At 38.2% G+C, this 14,834-nt stretch overlaps 1 protein-coding gene across 1 annotated transcript in view; it reads right to left on the bottom strand.

Annotated features, from left to right (window-relative positions):
• LOC133650868 (lysosomal-associated transmembrane protein 4B-like) overlaps nucleotides 1-12,355 on the bottom strand; it is a 29,288-nt gene extending 16,933 nt beyond the window's left edge. The window contains exons 1-6 of the mRNA XM_062048594.1: nucleotides 12,060-12,355; nucleotides 10,981-11,098; nucleotides 7,917-7,990; nucleotides 7,703-7,825; nucleotides 7,352-7,450; nucleotides 4,654-4,749 (exon numbers count right to left, since the gene is read on the bottom strand). Coding sequence (XP_061904578.1) covers nucleotides 4,654-4,749; nucleotides 7,352-7,450; nucleotides 7,703-7,825; nucleotides 7,917-7,990; nucleotides 10,981-11,098; nucleotides 12,060-12,155 — 606 coding nt within the window. The 5' untranslated portion in view covers nucleotides 12,156-12,355. The remainder of the gene's footprint in view (nucleotides 1-4,653; nucleotides 4,750-7,351; nucleotides 7,451-7,702; nucleotides 7,826-7,916; nucleotides 7,991-10,980; nucleotides 11,099-12,059) is intronic.
• Between the last annotated feature and the right edge of the window lie 2,479 nt (nucleotides 12,356-14,834).

The following is a 14,834-nucleotide window of genomic DNA, read 5'->3' as shown; positions in this document are numbered from 1 at the left end:
AGCGTTCGAGGGGCATTCTGACCAGATACCCGAACCAACTTATCTGGCTCGATGACTTATCTCTGAGCTCCTCCCGGATGACAGCGCTTCTCACCCTATCTCTAAAGGAGAGCCCTGCCACCCGACGGAAGAAACTAATTTCTGCCGCTTGAACCTGTGATCTTTTCCTTTCGGTCATAGACCAAAGCTCACGACCATAGGTGAAGATAGGGTCATTGATCGACTGGTAAATTGAGAGCTTTGCCTTTTGGCTTAGTTCCTTCTTCACCACAACGGACCGAAACAGGGTCCGCTTCACTGCAGACTTTGCACCAATCCGCCTGTAGATCTCACAATCCACTCTTCCCTCACTGGTGAACAAGACCCCAAGGTACTTGAACTCCTCCACTTAGGGCAGGATCTCCTCCCCAACTCGGAGATGGCACTTCATCCTTTTCCGGGCGAGAACCATTGATTCGGACTTGGGGAGTGCTAAATTTCATCCCAGTTGTTTCACACTCAGCTGTGAAACGATCCAGTGAGAGCTTAAGATCCTGTTCAGATGAAGCCAGCAGGACCATATCATCCGCAAAAGGCAGAGACCTAATCCTGCAGCCACCAAATCGGATCCCTTCAACACCCTGACTGTGCCTATAGATTCTGTCCATCTATTGTAAACAGAATCGGTCACAAAGGGCAGCCCTGGCCGAGTCCAACCCTCACTGGATACAGGTCCGGCAATGCGGACCACGCTCTGACACTGATCATACAGGGAGCAGACCGCCACAATCAGGCGGTCTGATACCCCATACTCTGAGCACTCTCCACAGGACTTCCCGAGGAACACGGTTGCATGCCTTCCCCAAGTCCATAAAACACATGTATGGTTGGACAAACTCCCATGTTGATGATGCTATGTCCCTCTAAACAAAAAAAGTGACATAAGTTTAAAATCATTTTTAAATTGTCTTGAGGAGATAACAGCATTGTTGGCGGTAAACTTTCCAAACTTAAATGAAAACAAGACGGATATCATTTGATTTGACTCAAAAGTAAAACTAAATCCTCACCCCAGTGACCTGAACGCCCCGATGCCTTATTTTAAACCCATAGTCAAAAATCTTGGTTTTAAATTGGACAATTATTTTAAATTAGAACACCAGATTAACTCTGTTTTACACTCCAGTTTTTATAATCTCTCACTTTTAGCAAAAATTAAATCAGTTTTTATCTTTTAATGACTTTAAATGGGTAATCCATGCTTTCACTTCATCACGTTTGGACTACTGCAACTCACTTTATGTTGAAATTAACCAGGCCTCAATCGCTCGATTGCAGCTAGTCCAAAATGCTGCTGCTGGCCTTTTAACTGGCACAAAAACATGAGCACTTTACCCCTATTTTAGCATCCCTTCACTGGCTCCCAGTTCATTTTAGAATTAATTTTAAAAATGTATTGTTTGTTTTTAAATATTTTAATAGATGTCAAACCTTTTTAAAATGTACAACCACCAAGGTCTCTGAGGTCAGCTGATCAGTTTCTTCTTGTCGTCCCATAATCCCGCTTAAAATCAACAGGGCATCGTGCATTTTCCACTGTGGCTCCAAAACTTTGGAACACTATCCCTTTTTCCTCCTTGGCTTTTAAACAAGCATGAAAGTTGTGTGATTTTAGTCCATTTTCTTTTCTTTTATGTATTTATTGTCTTTATAGTTAAATGTTTTATACAATTGACTTTCCTTAGTTTTATCCTGCTTTTAAATGTATGTTTTAACTCCTGTGTAGCACTTTGTGAAACTTTTATTGTTTACTGAAATGTGCTAAATAAATAAAGCGGATTAGATTTTTTTTTTTAACATGGAGTACACTGTGAGTCCCACAGTGGTCCCTTCTACAAACCCCGTTTCCATATGAGTTGGGAAATTGTTAGATGTAAATATAAACGGAATACAATGATTTGCAAATCCTTTTCAACCCATATTCAATTGAATGCACTACAAAGACAAGATATTTGATGTTCAAACTCATAAACTTTTCTTTTTTTTTGGCAAATAATAATGAACTTAGAATTTCATGGCTGCAACACGTGCCAAAGTAGTTGGGAAAGGGCATGTTCACCACTGTGTTACATGGCCTTTCCTTTTAACAACACTCAGTAAACGTTTGGGAACTGACGAGACACATTTTTTAAGCTTCTCAGGTGGAATTATTTCCCATTCTTGCTTGATGTACAGCTTAAGTTGTTCAACAGTCCGGGGGTCTCCGTTGTGGTATTTTAGGCTTCATAATGCGCCACACCTTTTTCAATGGGAGACAGGTCTGGACTACAGGCAGGCCAGTCTAGTACCCGCACTCTTTTACTATGAAGCCACGTTGATGTAACAAGTGGCTTGGCATTGTCTTGCTGAAATAAGCAGGGGCGTCCATGGTAACGTTGTTTGGATGGCAACATATGTTGCTCCAAAACCTGTATGTACCTTTCAGCATTAATTGCGCCTTCACAGATGTGTAAATTACCCATGTCTTGGGCACTAATACACCCCCATACCATCACAGATGCTGGCTTTTCAACTTTCCGCCTATAACAATCCGAATGGTTCTTTTCCTCTTTCCGACGTCCACAGTTTCCAAAAAAATTTGAAATGTGGACTCGTCAGATCACAGAACACTTTTCCACTTTGTATCAGTCCATCTTAGATGAGCTCAGGCCCAGCGAAGCCGACAGCGTTTCTGGGTGTTGTTGATAAACGGTTTTCGCCTTGCATAGGAGAGTTTTAACTTGCACTTACAGATGTAGCGACCAACTGTAGTTACTGACAGTGGGTTTCTGAAGTGTTCCTGAGCCCATGTGGTGATATCCTTTACACACTGATGTCGCTTGTTGATGCAGTACAGCCTGAAGGATCGAAGGTCACGGGCTTAGCTGCTTACGTGCAGTGATTTCTCCAGATTCTCTGAACCCTTTGATGATATTACGGACCGTAGATGGTGAAATCCCTAAATTCCTGGCAATAGCTGGTTGAGAAAGGTTTTTCTTAAACTGTTCAACAATTTGCTCACGCATTTGTTGACAAAGTGGTGACCCTCGCCCCATCCTTGTTTGTGAATGACTGAGCATTTCATGGAATCTACTTTTATACCCAATCATGGCACCCACCTGTTCCCAATTTGCCTGTTCACCTGTGGGATGTTCCAAATAAGTGTTTGATGAGCATTCCTCAACTTTATCAGTATTTATTGCCACCTTTCCCAACTTCTTTGTCACGTGTTGCTGGCATCAAATTCTAAAGTTAATGATTATTTGCAAAAAAAAAAAAGTTTATCAGTTTGAACATCAAATATGTTGTCTATTCTACTGAATATGGGTTGAAAATCATTTGCAAATCATTGTATTCCGTTTATATTTACATCTAACACAATTTCCCAACTCATATGGAAAAGGGGTTTGTAAATTTATTATTTTCAAACTACATCTCCATATTTTTGGTAAAAATATTAAAAATAACAAAAGTAAATATACATTCTGGAGTTACTGTATACATCTGTATTTGAATTTAAAAAAAAACCTAATTTTCATTTGCTAAAAAGTCTGTCTATTCATCACACGGTGTCCCACAGGGGTTATCCTTGGCCCATGTTTTGTTTTACTTTATTCATTTTTGACTGAACTTATATAGAAAATAGTCGAAGTCAAACTATATATATAATACGATAGCGCTAAATAAAAGGAAATAACATTAACATATAAATATATTTTACAACTGTTGTAATGGCATGTAACTACAATATTTACTCACATATTTCCTTCATGAAAACCGTCTTTAAAAGACACCCAAGCTGCAAAATTTGGTAATAAACATGAGTAAGTGTGCAGTCAGAGAGTACGCCTCCATCATAGAGCGTGGTATTTTGCCGTTAATGGCATTTTAAAACAGCACTGTGGTTGCTGCTATTTCAGGAGAATATGCTCCGAGGCGACGCGATTGTGAGGCAGCGGCCGGGGGAGGCCCTACGAACACATCACAGCAAGGATTTAAAATGAAGCGGACAAGCAGACAATTATGTAACATGTCCACAAGAAGAGAGGACAGCTATAAAGACCAGAGGGAGGAGGAAGAGGGTTGCATTTTAATGGCATTTATATAGAAGCGCGCAGATAAGGATAGCAGCTCCGTGTAGTTGATAAAAAGCCATTTAGAGCCACCGCTGGCTTTTTTTTTAAATGGGAATGAAAGACGCAACATGCCATTCTGTAAAGATGGAAGCTGCTATTATTATTGACGGGATTGATGTTTACATTACCAGCTGTGCGTTACTTGACTGAGCGGTCAACACAACACAACAAGGACACGCAAGGAGGCGAAGACAGATTAATGTCTTATGTATCAGTGTTGAGGATTAGTGCTGACGGGCAGATGGAAACTGTGACCATGCTAAAGCTTCCCAGAGGACCTGTCGCTCCGACATTTTCAACATGATGTCATCTCTAATCTGCTAGCTCACTAATCAGATATCCTACTATAGTTGTTCGGTGCTACGCTACATCACCTTACCTTGCACATTAGCGGTATCAACTCACTCAACTGCAACAACACATAGGCGTGGTAAATATGGTGGCGGGTGGAAGGTGGGGCGGGTGGTGTGGGGCTACAATTTGGGACGGGGGGGCTCACCGTGGTGTCGTTCGTAGTGACGTAAACAAGGACCTCGGTGGTGCCTCTGCCGCTTACGTATCTGTAGCAGTTCCACACGCAGCCTATCAGGTAGGCCTGCCCAAAACCAAAAGAAAGACATAGTGGCTGTTTAATACAAGCATATCAAGGTGCGCCCCCTTGTGAATGAGAACAGCATAAAGGATAGCGTTATTGCATTTTTCCTTTGATTTTCTTGCAGAAAAAGTCAAATATTACAAAGACAAAAATGTTTTTGGGAAGAAAGAAATAGTAGCCAATTGGGTCGGAACTTCCCGACATTTTAGCGTAAACACTTGACTCTCATGTTAAAAAAACTTTTGGTATACATTTTGGATAGTTGGCATTTTTTAATCATATGAATCGAATTGTTTGACTCTGTGTTCAAAAAGTTTAAGAATTATAAATTTTTTTGCCACAAAATAAAGCATGAAGACTTGCCTTGTCGTTATAAATGTTTACTATTAAGTATATTTTGTCACAGGATAACGTCCGCATATATGTCGAATAATACAGCATTTTCTGTCGCATGAGAAGCTTGGTGTGAATGCTTGCGTCACTATTAAAAACGTTGCATAATTAGTGTTTTTTGTCACAGGTCAGCTTTAGCATTAAGACTTGACTTGCCGTTATAAATGTTTACTATTTAGTTGTTTTTTTTGACGTAGGACAACTTAAACGTGAACGTTCAATACTTAAATATGTGTTTAAAAAAAGTCAAAAATTAAGCATTTTTGAAGCAGGATATTTTCAGTTGAAAATGTTTAATACAACAATGTTAAATATTTAGCATTTTTTGTCACTGGGTAAATTTAGCACAAATGTCGGAATTTGTCTAAGCGTTTACTACTAACATTTCTGTTGCAGAAAGACTTAAGGTGAATGCTTGAGTCTGGATTAAAACATGTAATATTTGGTGAATGTTTGACTCTAACGTAACTGGGCCTCTGGAGAGTAACATTAGTACAACTTACTGTATTGAGAGAATATTGCTAAAAATATTACTTTGTGGTCAGTGTAGGTTTTCTTGGTTCTTCTCGACAGGCCTGATTGGCTCTGAATTTGGCCTTGGCAGTGGAACAGCAAGTTCATTGTGAGTTTGTGTGAGAGTGGCGTGCTGGGTTGATACCCTTGCCAACAAAAAGTATGAGCAGCGGAGCAAGCAGCGAGCCTGTCCAAGGTACCCTGCACCATCTGCTCGCTATAAACTGAGAGATGAAATTTAAACTGAGGACTTTGGAGGAACGCTTGTCAAGAATCAACAATCTCCCAGTGCTACGTGTCTACTGAGGCCCTCAGGCTACAATCTACTGTGAGTGCTCCACATCCGTGGAGCTGGAAGCTTCTCGACTGATGTAGGACATGTGACGCCCTAACGGCTTTTCTTCCACTGGCTGCTTTTTCACGCTAAAATCTCATCTTCTTTTTTGGACATGTGCCCGATGCATTTCCGGCGTGAGCGGAGAGCCGGATGGGATTTGATTGCACAAGCAGCGTCTTGGTGAAGCACTCATGCATCGACACTTCCTGCTGCTCTCTGACTGTGTGATCATCTCATTGAGGACATTGATTCAATGGACGTGTGTGCATATTTCATTACGTGCGTCGAGTAGCTGCCAGTGACATATGCACAGCTTTAATTCGCTTAATCACATGAGGACATGATGAACTAATCTTGAGCAATGTTCAACCAATGTGCAATAACGTGCTCCTTGTGAACTACACTGTTAAGCATAGTAGGCTCTCCTGGCCACAACATTATGTATCCAATACCTATTCAATACAACAACAGGGCTTATATTAGCTACTCTTGGGCTGCTAGGATTTTTGTGTTGTCTTTTATTTTTGTTTTTATATTGTTTTATACTGTTTATCCATACTGTGTTTTTATGTTGTATATTGGCCTTTTATATTATATGTAAAGTCTGATATCTTAACTGTGTTGTGAAACACTTTGTGGCTTTTTTTGTCTGTGAAAGGTGCTATACAAATAATGGTTACTCACTTATTAGAAGAGGGAAATAAAATGTAATACTCATTTGTATTGACTTTGTCAGAGATATATAAAATTAAACATTTTACAGTGAAAGGTATCATTTAATATCACATAATAAACATTTGCACAAAAATATTAGGACGCATTTAAGTATTTAAAAATAAATTTAAAATATATTCAAATATAAAACATTTTTGTGATTTGTTATTTTAGATTTGATCATTTTCATTTTTAAACTATTATTATTATTACTAAATATGATAAAATTAATATTTAACTATAATTATATTTCACAATAGTTGTTTTACAATTTTACTTTTTTCTCTAATTTTCCCTTTTGTAATTATATTTAATTTGAATTTGAATATATGTTGTATACTGAGATAATATATTGTTTAAAAGGATCTTAAAAAACGAACCTACCGGTAAACTAAACTACAATAATAAATATATTATAATAATGTGTTTACTTTTTCAAATATTACCGTTTTTTTTTCAAAATGTTCCAAATTGTGCTTCCTTTTTATATTTCATTAAAATAATATATCATTTTAAAATATGTAAATCTGTCATTTTCCACCAACATTCTGAATGTCGTCTTCAGAACAACCGCAATAAAGTAAATAGACTTGTAAAAAGACAGTGTCAATAAAAACAGAACGTAATTATTTTCAGACAGTTTACCTTAAAGGAGAGGATGCAGCCAATGAAGAGAAGGACTACAAAGACGAGGCACATATTATTGGTGGACATGATGTCCTCTTTGTAAGGGAAAGTTCCCGGCTGCAAACATAAAGAAACAAACATGAAAATGAATGACATTTCCATAACAATAAAAACAGATGAACTTTGCGTGCTCCACATTGAGGGGGTTTAAAAGCTCAAGTGCATAACTAAAGAGCAGAACTTCTTGCTTGGGTAGCCTCCCCCACTTCCCTTCCCACGTTCACCTCTTGTTTAGCAACAGATGCTCCGTAACACACACGCTTTCCAAAAGGTTAGGCAATAAGCACCAGATAAGTTTCCTTCCCTTACCAGCTGCTGGAGGTAGTCCTGCACCGTGTTGGGGTACACCACCACGCTGATGGCCACCAGGGTGTTAAGGGCAAAGTCAAAGATTTGATAGCAGAAGAACGGAATGATCCAGGCGGCGTGTTGCTGCGTGGAGGAGAATTTCAATGAACAACGGTGGGTGGATGGGGGGCAATGTTTGACAGGACTAAAAGGGGTGAATGTCTTATTTACTCACCTTGTATGCGCCGTATGTCGCCATGCCACATATAAGAATCATTAGGAGGGATATGGCGGTTGCTATGCAGATATCTGCAAGGGGAAAACAAATGTACAAAATGGTGGCCACCAGGCAAAGAGTGCAAATTTTTACAAGTATAAGAGCTTTTATTATTATTTAGAAATCATTAAAGGACTATTAGCTAATATTAACAGATTGGTGTTGCGTCTACAAGCTCTGAGTTAGCAGTCAATTCAAATAAAAAATTGACATGTATTGCTAAGGCGGTGGTATGAAATTATAAACAGGAGGTAAACAACACACATGCACAAGTAGTCAGACATACAGTATAATTCAGTGATGAATGGTTAACTCAGGTACAGGATTTGAACCTGGCTGGTACAAAATTCCAAACTGAACTGACAAATTCCAATTCAATTTATGAATTTGAGCTGCGGTTGAAAACCGGCAGTAGAATTGCAATTCAAATTTGAATGAAAGTAGAATTTAAATTACAATTGATAATTTTGGTGTACAGTGTTCCCTCGTTTAACGCTGGGGTTACGTTCCAAAAAATGCCTACTTTAAGTGAAAGTTAAGTTTTTTTATATGTGTTTTCATTCATTATATATTTTTTTCGTTTACACTATGTTTTTTCATTTACAGGATTTTTTTTTTCATATACTGTGCATGTTTTTTTCGTTTACAGGTTGTTTTTGTATTTATTAAGTTTTTTTCGTTTACAGTACTGTACTGTATATGTTTTTTCGTTTCTTACATATGTTTTAAGTCTGTAAAACTGATAACCACAAACACTTTACAAACTTTTCTCAGACAGGCATTAACATTTTCTCACATTTCTCTCGTTTAAACACCCTCAAAGTTCAAACCTTTGTGGATTAAAAAAAAAAGTACAGTATTGTACTAAAATACTACTATATTAAAGAATGAAACTAAAGATCAAAACCTGTTTTTAGGGCTGTTGAATTTTTTTGATCTATAAACAAACCTGGGTTTTATCATAAAGCCTGCAGCATTTCCACACATAACCAGAGTCACACGATATTTTTGGACCTTACAGGTATATCCTCTGCTTTTGGCTTTGTCCTGCATTATAAAGGTGTGAGAGGTTTGTTTTCAAAATAAGCCTGTCTCATCCATATTAAAAAACTTGTTCAGGATTATATTCCCCCCACAGTATGCATTATGTAATGTACAGCAGTGGTCCCCAACCACCGGGCCACTGCCCGGTACCGGTCCGTGGCCCGGTACCGGTCCGTGGATCGATTGGTACCGGGCCGCACAAGATATAAAAAATAAAAAAAAATTAAAAAAAATAAAAAAAAATTTTTTTTTATTTTTATTAAATCAACATAAAAAACACAAGACACACTTACAATTAGTGCACCAACCCAAAAAACCTCCCTTCCCCATTTACACTCATTTACACTCTTTCGCACAAAAGGGTTGTTTCTTTCTGTTATTAATATTTCTGGTTCCTACATTATATATCAATATACCGTATTTTCCGCACTATAAGGCACACCGGATTATAAGGCGCACCTTCAATGAATGGCATATATCAAAACTTTGTTCATATATAAGGCGCACCATGCATCCATTAGATGGAGCTGCGCTAAAGGGAATGTCAACAAAACAGTCAGATAGGTCAGTCAAACTTTAATAAAACAGATCACTTAATTTGCTGTACTTTCAAATGATGGAAAATGGTGGAAAAATACAACATTTTCCAGGACGCTTTACTTTTTCCAGGTATTCAAAATGGAGGAAATCAGTGTTTCATTTTATTGTTCTTATGTATTTTTTTATATTTAAGACAAAACTTTGATTAACGTGACACATTCTTTCTGTTACTTGCTATACAGGATTTCCCAGAACACAGCAAAAGGGAAATGTAGATATACTTTAGAGTAGTCAGTGTACAGCTTGTATAGCAGTAAAGATTGACTATCCACTGAAAATTAGTAGACTCCACACACAGACACTTTTTTTTCTAAATGTAAGTAGCAGAATAATTGTCTGTATAGTCTGGGGCTGCATGAGTCCTGCAGCCCCATGCAGTTCACCGAGCGGGGAAACATGAAACACACCTCCAAAGGGTTAACTTATTTTTTAGATTTCTTACGGTGGCGTCAGTTTGACACGGCAATGGATTATTTCTACATAAATTAGTTCATCCTAAAAATGGACAAATTGCAAACTGACGCCATAATGACAATGGCTAACGTTAGCTTCTGACCACTCATCGGTAATGTGGGTCACTTGTTATCAAAGGCACAATGTTAGTCTTGACATTGCTTATTTTTACACTTGTAAGACAGTTGACTGGTATTACTACTACCAGTGAGATTTTTCCACAATACCCAATGCTGTAACGATGACTGCCAACTAGTGATGGGTACCGAATCCGGTACTTGTTTGGCACAAACTACAACTAAGATGCATGTTATAATCAAACAGCTGGTGCGTAATAAGTACAATACTTACAGCATCAACAAAAACCACCATGAACTATAAACTACTGTCATCTAACGTCTTGGACTTGCAACTTTATTTAAAAATTATTTTCACACTTGAAAATGAGAAATATATTTCAACTGGACAGCAGTTATTATAATCATTTATTTTTAAATGTTGTAATAAGAAATTTGATTTCATTATCAAAACAATTAATTTACTAACACACACAAAAGTACCAAAAATTGGTACCACTATCAATTCTCAGGTACCTGGAATTAGTACTGTTATTGGTTCAAATGTGAACAGTATCCATCCCTACTGCGCTTTAGAGTAGAATGGTTGACAGTTTTTGATGTTAAACGTCACTTTCGCGGTTAACTTCTTTTTACACTTGTAGTACAGATGATGTGGTTTTATGATGGTAAAGTTTGACCCTGTAACAGATTACTCATATTTCTATAATTTGCTATGGTAACAATTTTAATTGAATGTTATGACGACAGACCCTCCAGCCTTTCGGTGACTTCTTCCACACTTATTGTCTGGCATTTGTAACCAAGATAACATACCGTAAGATTAAAGAGTATGGTGCTATACTCACTTGCGTCGTCCATGACATCGATGTCGGTCCCCAGCTCAGAGCTGGTGAGATGGTAGCGGTACTGCACAGGGTCATTGAGAGCCGACAACAGGATGAGTAAGACCACCGCGTTGATGAGCTGGGATGGGGGAAAAGAGGAGAAAAAAATAGCTTTTTTGCAGATGAAGCAGCGATTTTGACCTCGGGTGAAATGCAGTCATAAACATTTTCAAGTAGTGTGTGTTAGTGAGGTCACAAGGACTTTGAGTTTGATTCTATAGAACGCAGGCAGCAGACACGAGTATTAATCATGTCTATCAGGAACTGGCTGTCTAATGCACGGCTACATTATTGCTTTACAACACTATGAACTCTGGAGCACATTTTGCATCTGCTGTCGCCTTGCTCTATAAAGTATATTTCCCTCGACATATAATATGTGTACGTCCGCAGATGGGCAGCAACGCTTACAAAAGCCTGGGGATTTAGCACGCTTAAGAGATGCACTAGTTTAAAACCTCAGGTTGGTTTAAAAGCAGAAGCTATAGGCTAAATTTAACCAAAAGTTTATATTAGTACAAATGTAGGACAAATCCCATGGGAAGGTTATTATCATTTTTGTTAGACATTAGATTAGATTTTTTTGAAAGACACAATATGAGGTACAATTACACAGATGGCAATTATACTTTATAATGCTCAGTTTGTAAAACATACAGTCTGATGGAGTCCCACTGCGAACTACAACAAAAATATGCAACATATTTGAAATCAATACCCTCTAGAAAAGAGCACTGGAGTCTCTGTGTAGGGAATCTTTTTAAAATAATAACATTTCATCTAATGTGACCAATTAACAGGAGCCATTGCTACGCTTTTTAAACTATCCCGGAATCACTTTGATAAACCAAAATATTTTTGATAAATCTGAGTGGAAAAACAACACCACCAAAAACAAACGAGAATCGACATTGTTGGGATAGCTAGCTCGCTGGAAATCCATTGGCATTTAGCCAATATCCGCTAGCATACATTGCATATAACTCTCAATTACATATCAGTGTAATGATGATTTGAAGTGGTTTAAAAACATTACTTACCATGTACCAAATCCCCAAAATAATGGTTCCGGTCCGGACATGGCAGCAAAGGCAGCAACTCGTCGAGTACCACCGGTCCCACGGCGAAATCATCATGAATGGTCTGCTATTAAAATTGAAAAAAATAATACCCACAAATTACATGAAGGCTACTCGGATATATAGTATTTCTTTTAATGTATTGTCATCAAAATAAAAAGATAGTTGATTGTCGTCCTGGGTGCTACATGGAGTGTATGCGGAGAGATGTTCGCCCGATGGAGGGGAAGCAGGACTGGACTTCAAACTAACAGCAGCAGCTAATCTAGCTCGTCCACCAGTCACGTGACCACCGAGGGATTTATTCTTTGTTTTTTTAATTTATTCACTTTTAGGAGGAGGAGATTGAAAACGGAAATAACTGCACTGGTGCATCTTTTTAAAAATATATATATTTAATAATTGCTTATACATTAGTCTGTGTTCAAAAACTACATTTCCCCCCCCAAAAAAAATATATACAAAAATAATATACTGGGGGTTGGAAAATTAAATGATTTTTTAAAAAAAAATAAATTATATTTGATGTTATTAATTTAAATATTTATTTTATAAATGCTCAAAAATATTTTTTTTATAAACATAAGATCCGAACAAATCTCAAAAGCAGTGAGAAAAAGAATACATTTATCCAATCTTCCCCTTCTTCATATCTCAGCAAAACCACTTGCTGATGATCTGTTCACTTCCACTTATTTATCAGAGTATATACTTTATGTACATATGTATATGTTTAAACATTAAATTCATTGATATATTTAATTTGTATTTGTTCCTGATCGTTATTGACTGAGTTATATTTTAATTATACAGAGCAAACATTTTTATCTTTTTTCAATGACTTTATTTCCGAATTGTTTATTAATTCTAATTCATTGCATACAGGTGGTCATACTACTGTATTATATACACATGTATTGTACATTTATACATTTGTAAAAAACTTTTTGTAATTTGTATTACTGTATAATGTAATATTTGCGGGTCTCCCTATGTCTAGCATTAAAAGATTACAGTTGGTACAAAATGCGGCTGCTAGACTTTTGACAAGAACAATAAAGTTTGATCATATTACACCTATACTGGGTCATGATCTGTGGTCTCAGCGACCATTATCTAACCTTCTGCACCCGCAAAATAGCTAAACCCATAGCCAACGGCCACATAACAGCTCAATCCAGATCCCTTAAAAAATACTCCAGTGATAATTTCAACCTAAAATTAGGTGCTCAAGAGCAACCCGGTCAATGATGCTTGGGATCGCTTAAAAACAGTGTTCCTAACGATACTAAATGACATGGCTCCCGTGAGAACAGTCAGGATCAAAGCCCGCTCTGAACCATGGATGAACCTATTAGCTGCCATAAAAGACAGAGAGAGAAAATACTCCAAATACCAAAAGTGTAAAACCGAAGTAGATATACAACCCAATAATAACCTCAAATCACTCCTTTCAACACTCAAAAAGCAATGCAATAAATTAAGAAATAAGACAACCAACCTGACTAAATCCTTTAAAAAAAAATTACATTAACGACAAAATAGAGGAAAACACAAATAAACCACGTGAGCTCTGGAAAATCCTCAACAACCAGCTTCCTGGTTGCAGCCAGAAACTTAAAACCAGACTCACCAACATCAACATCAAGGAGGGTGACTCCCTCATTACAGACAAAATGGAGGTAGTAAGCAGACTTAACACCTTTTTCACCAGCATAGCCACACTCTGGTCAACAAGCTGTCCCACCACTCTGGTCGCTTTGGTGTAGAACACATTAAAGCCTTCTACAGAAAGCTAGGAGTATCCAACAACGATTTCAAATTAGAAATGGTCTCAGCTGACGAGGTGCTTAAAAAATTGAGCGTGCTCCACCCAAACAAGGCCACCGGCCTTGACAATATCCCCCCCAGATTCCTCAGGGACTCTGCCACCACCATTGCCCCAATCATCACACACATAATAAACCTCTCAATTACACAAGGCCAAGTACGAAAAGATTTCAAGATAGCAAGAGTAACTCCCCTCTTTAAAAAAGGTAGCAAATTAGAACCTGGCAACTACCGACCTGTTTCTATTCTCAGTTCCTTTTCGAAAGTAATGGAAAAAATAGTTTCTGAACAGGTCGATAGTTATCTTGCCACTAATAAACTCATGTACACATTCCAATCCGGCTTCAGAACTAACCACTCCACTGACACATGCCTTCTCTATCTGACCGACCACATCAAACATGAGGTGGACGCGGGTAAATACTGCGGCAGGGTCATGCTGGACCTTCAGAAGGCCTTTGACACAGTTAACCACGCTATACTGTTGGATAAGCTCATAGCATTCGGATTTGATAAAACCTCATCGAGCTGGATGCAATCTTACTTGGAGGGGAGGAAACAGGTGGTAGAGGTGAACAGCACCGTGCCCCCCCCCCCTCTCCCCCTCTCAGTAAGCTGTGGAGTCCCCCAAGGCAGTATATTAGGGCCTTTAATGTTCCTAATATACATAAACAACATGTCATCAGCATGCGACTGTTAATTGTACTTGTTTGCGGATGACTCTGCCCTGCTGGTATCCGGCAAGGACAAGTCACAGGTGGAGCAAATCCTCAGTGCTGAACGCTGTAGAATTTGCACCTGGCTCGCTGACAACAAGCTATCCATACACTTGGGTAAAACGGAATCCATCCTATTTGGGTCCCACATCAACCTTAAGAAAGTCAGTGACTTCACCATAAAAGTGGG

Source organism: Entelurus aequoreus, linkage group LG05 (genome assembly GCF_033978785.1).
Source record: "Entelurus aequoreus isolate RoL-2023_Sb linkage group LG05, RoL_Eaeq_v1.1, whole genome shotgun sequence".
Classification (NCBI taxonomy): Eukaryota; Metazoa; Chordata; class Actinopteri; order Syngnathiformes; family Syngnathidae; genus Entelurus; species Entelurus aequoreus.
Note: the sequence above shows the minus strand (reverse complement) of the source record. Positions and strands in the feature narration are given on the sequence as shown.